This window comes from Eimeria maxima, genomic scaffold, assembly GCF_000499605.1.
Source record: "Eimeria maxima Weybridge genomic scaffold, Emw_scaff858, whole genome shotgun sequence".
NCBI lineage: Eukaryota > Apicomplexa > Conoidasida > Eucoccidiorida > Eimeriidae > Eimeria > Eimeria maxima.
Window position 1 is genome coordinate 5482 of NW_013564008.1, and position 5278 is coordinate 10759.

The 5278-nt window shown below is 36.2% G+C and overlaps 1 protein-coding gene across 1 annotated transcript; it reads left to right on the forward strand.

Moving 5' to 3' along the window:
• Positions 1 to 2101: 2101 nt before the first annotated feature.
• EMWEY_00044490 (calcium/calmodulin-dependent 3',5'-cyclic nucleotide phosphodiesterase, putative) lies at positions 2102 to 4818 on the forward strand (the record flags this gene model as incomplete). Its single annotated transcript, XM_013479053.1, has 3 exons — positions 2102 to 2249; positions 2467 to 2647; positions 2895 to 4818. 3 exons carry the CDS (start codon positions 2102 to 2104, stop codon positions 4816 to 4818), a joined length of 2253 nt encoding a protein of 750 aa, XP_013334507.1.
• Positions 4819 to 5278: the final 460 nt, after the last annotated feature.

The following is a 5278-nucleotide window of genomic DNA, read 5'->3' on the forward strand; positions in this document are numbered from 1 at the left end:
TTTTTTTTTTTTTTTTTTTTTTTTTTTTTTTTTTCTTGTGCAGCATTAGGACACGATATAGGGCACCCTGGTGTAGGTAATGGTAGTTTAATAGGTAGTCGTAGTTTATGCGGTATAATGTTTAATGAGAGGAGTATACTAGAGAGTTATTCATCTTTTTTATTGATGGATTTATTGAATAGGAATGAGTTAGATATATTATTAGGGTTTAATCAAGAAATACAACAATTAGCTAAACAAAGAATAATTAGATGTATATTAGCAACAGATCCTTCTTATCATTTCTCTCTTGCTGATGAATTAGAAGAAATTAAGAAAAATAATCTTGAACAAACTACTCCTGCTGTATTATTAGAAGAAAAACAAAGAGATGCATGTCTTATGAGGGCAGGTATGTTATTTATTTATTTATTTATTTATTTATTTATTTATTTATTTTCTTTGTTTGCTTGTTTGCTTGTTTTGTTTTGTTATTTTTATTTATGTGTTTGTTGTGCTCAATAAGAGTGCTTAACGGCTTTATTAGGGTTTATTAGGGTTTATTAGGGTTTAGGGTTTAGGGTTTAGGGTTTAGGGTTTGTGTGTTATAGCGGATAACGCGTGGGTATTAACGAACTTCCCTCTGCATAGAAAATGGGGAGAAAGGATGGTCTTAGAGTTACACTTCCAGGTAATTTATTTATTTATTTATTTATTTATTTATCTATCTATCTATTTATTTATTTATTTATTTATTTTATTTATTTATTTATTTATTTATCTATTTATTTGTTTATTTATTTATTTATTTACTTGTTTTATTTATTTATTTATTTATTTATTTATTCAGGTGTATATATATATATACCTTAGTTGTATAAATATTCAGGTGTATATACAACTTATTAGTATTATTATTATTATTATTATATAATATAAATAAAATAAATAAAATAAAAAAAAAGAATAAAAAGGAATAAAATAAACAATAATAAAAAAAAGTAAAATAAAAAGATAAAAAGTAATAAAATAAATAAAATAAACAAATAAAATAAATAATTAAGATAAATAAATAAATAAAATAAATAAATAAATAAATAAATAAATAAAATAAATAAATAAATAAATAAATATGTTTTTCTTTTTCTTAGAATACACTCGACGAGGCATTCAAACTTCCCCCAAGTGCACCAAGTGTTATAGTAAGTTATTTATTTTATTTCTTTATTTTCCTTATTTATTTTCCTTTCTTTTTCTTTTTGTTCTTCTTTTATTTTATTCCTCTTTCCCCCCTTTTTCTTATTTTTCTTTCTGTTCTTTTTTTAGCTTTTTTTAAGTGTTGTTGTGGTGTATAGGCAGTTATTTGGGGTGTATAGGCAGGTATATTAAATTAGATAAAAAGGGAATATAAAAATAATGTTTAATATTTTATAATTATTTTATTTTATTTATTTTATTTTATTTTATTTATTTATTTATTTATTTTCTTTTTTCTATTCTTTTTCCTCAGTTACCAACAGATAGTTGTCTAGCCACCACCATGATTCATTTTATTGGTAAGCTGCCTATACACCTGAATATTAATATTAATTATTTTTTTTATTTTTTTTTATTTTTCTTCTTTTCTTTTAATAATTAATTAATTTATTTAAATAAACATATATATAGTGTGTATAATAATATATATAATACATATAAATATAAATAATAATAATATAATGGATATTTTTTGTGTGTTTTTTGTTTATTTTATTAAATTATTTATTTAATATATTACCTTTACACAATATAAATTAAATTAAATAATATTATTTATTTTTCTTTTCTTTTTTTCTTTCTTTTTCTTTTTTTGTAGATAACATCTTTGTTCCTTTTTATTCAATTCTTGCTTGGTTCTTCCCTGGTGATCTAGATACAAGAGTATGCGTCATGCAAGCAAACAGGTCAATTTCTCCCTAGGGTTTAGGGTTTAGGGTTTAGGGTTTAGGGTTTAGGGTTTATTATTGTGAATAATATATATTTGTGTAGATATTTTTTTGTTGTATACAGTGCAACATGGGAACGACTACGACAAGAGAGTGTACAGACAGAGCAGACAGCACAAGGAGAAGAATTAAAAGATATGCGTCTTGCTGGTGTAATTGCTGCACTAAAGGCATTAGAGGCAGAGATGCAATTTAATAGTGCTAAACTTATTACTGATGAGGCAGCAGACCCTAAATTAATTGATTGTTATCAATATGATGAACAACCTCTCAGAAATCTACTCGGTAAGGGTTTAGGGTTTAGGGTTTAGGGTTTAGGGTTTAGGGTTTAGGGTTTAGGGTTTAGGGTTTAGGGTTTTAGTTTTTTGTGTATACATAAAAACATAAATAAATCGCTAAAAAGAAGTATAAAAACAAGAAAAAAAGTATTTTTTATTTTATTGAATAATATATATAAATATATAATATATTATATATATTATATATATATATTTATGTATAGAGGAGCAACAAAGATTAATAGAGGAGCAACAAAAACGTGAATTAGAATTAGAAATGGAGAGAGAGGCAATATTTGAGGCCCAAAGAAGAGAAGAAGAAGAAAAACAATTAAAATTAGAGATGGAGAAAAAAGCACAAGAAGAGGCAGAAAGAAAGGCAAAAGAAGAACAAGAACTTATACAGTAAGTATATATTATATTATATTTTATTTATATTATTTATAATTATTATTATGTATATATTATACCTATATTATATGTATATTTATTATGTATATTATATATATTATATACACAAGAAGAGGCAGAAAGAAAGGCAAAAGAAGAACACGAACATGTACAGTAATCATACATAACTATTGCATGCATGTATGCATGCATGCATGCAGCAGCAGCAGCAGCAGCATATATATTTGTGTATGTATACTAGACGCCGTCGTGAGGAGCGCCGTCGTCGTCGTGCAGAGTTGGGCAGCAGCGGTAGCAGCAGCAGCAGCGGAATGAGCAGCAGCAACAGTCGTAGCAGCAGTTTTGGTTCGGGTGGTGAGGAGAATAGTGCTGCTGCTGCTGCTGCAGCAGCAGCAGCAGCAGCAGCAGCAGAAAAACATAGAGCTAGTGTATCCCCTGTTGCTGAGGGATTTAAATGTCTAATAGAGAGGGAGATACAAAGAAGTCGTCGCTCCTCTGCTGTGCATAGAGGAGGAATAGATGATGAGGATATAGGTGTAGATGCTGCTGCTGCTGCTGCTGCTGCTGCTGCTGCTGCTAATGGATGTAGTACTAGTCTACAGCAGCAGCAGCAGCAGCTCTCCTCCCTACCTAGCGACGTACTCACCTCCTTCGAGCCACAGATACAGGCACCAGGGGCCCTAGGGTGCGACGCAGACCTGCAGGCCTTTGCTACCCTTCTTGCTAGTAAATTAATGAATGTTAATGCTGCTGCTGCTGCTGCTGCTGCAGCAGCAGCAGAAGGGAAAGAAGATGATACTAATCGACAAACTCCTAGATCACCTAATCAACAACAGCAACTGCAGCAGGAAGTGCAGCAGCAAGTGCAGCAGCAAGTGCAGCAACAGGTGCAGCAGCAACAGCAAGGGGAACAGCAACCAGTGCAACAGCAACAGCAAGGAGACCAGCAGCAAGTGCAACAGCAACACCAAGTGGATCAACAGCAAGTGCAGCAGCAACACCAGCAGGAGCAGCAGCAACAGCAAACACAAACACAGCAGCAGAAAGTCATATTGCCTCAACTGCCGCTGCACCAATTGCAGACACAGCAACAGCAACAGCAGCCACAGCAGCAGCAGCAGCAAATGCAGCAGCAAGTGCAACAACAGCAAATGCAGCAGCAACCACAGGTGCAGCAGCAACCACAGGTGCAGCAGCAACCACAGGTGCAGCAACAGACACAAGTGCAGCAGTCCCCAATGCAGCAGCAGCAGCAGCAGCAGCAGCAGCAGCAAATGCAGCAACAACCGAATGAGCAGGCACCCAGTCTACCTGCAGGAGGTCTCCAAATGCTGCAGCTTCCCCAACTGCAGCAGCAGCAAGTGCAGCAGCAGCAGCAGCAAATGCAGCAAACGCAGCAACAAGTTACAATGCAACCGGTTCAACAAGCAGCAACAGTGCAGCAGCAACAACCTAATGCTGCTGCTCTTGTAAGCCAACAGCAGCAGCAGCAGCAGAATGATCAGGCAGCTGCAGCAGCTGCAGCAGCAGCAGCAGCACAAGCAGCAGCAACTCAGCAAGTAGCACCTCCACCAGCCGCTGCTGCTGCTACACCATTATCACCAACACCAGCAACAGCAACAGCAGCAACAGCAGCAGCAGCAGCAGCAGCAGCACCTCCATCCCAACCCCAAGAAGCATTACCCTCACAACAACCAGCAGTAGCAGCAGAACGAACAGGAGGAGGAGGAGGCGAAACAGCAGGAGGAGCAGCAGGAGCAGCAGGATCAGGAGGAGGAGCAACAGGAGGAGAAGAAGAAGAAGAAGGAGGAGAAGGAGGAGGAGGAGGAGGAGGAGGAGGAGGAGTAGAGCTAGAATTCGATGAGTATGGATTCGTATATGATGAGCATGGGTATGCATATGATAGCCAAGGTGTATGTCGTGGATACTTCGGGGAGGATGGAACTTTCTTCTACTTTGAGACAGATGCAGCAACAGCAGCAGCAGCAGCAGCAGCAGCAACTGATGCAGCAGCAGCAGCAACAACAACTGATGCAGCAGCAGCAACTACAACTACAACACAACAACAACAGGTACAATTAGAACAAGGACAGATACAACAACAACAACAACAGCAACAACAAGATCAACAACAACAACAACAACAGCAACCACCGCAGCAGTAGAGCAGCTCAAGAGGTAGAGGAGGAGGAGGAGCAGCAGCAGCAGCAGCAACTGATGCAGCAGCAACTGATGCAGCAGCAGCTGCTGCAGCAGCAGTAGCAGCAGCACACTGCAGCTGTTCCTTACAGCAGCAGCAAACTGCTGTAATAAATAACAAAGAAAGAAACATAATGAATTAATTGTTTGTCTTCCTTTCCTTAAGTTTTACAGCTGAGGGTTGCTTGTTTAGGGTTTAGGGTTTAGGGTTTAGGGTTTAGGGTTTTTTTCTGCATGTTTTTTGCATTTTTTTTCTTTTTCTCCATTAAATGTTAAAAATGCATTAAATTAAATAAAATGCAATTATTATTTATTTAATAAAGAAGAGCCAACAAGTTCAGGTGTATACATACACACCTTCTTGTCTGTTCAGCTTTGCTGCTGCTGCTGCTGCTGCTGCTGTTGCTGCTGTTGCTGCTGCTGCGT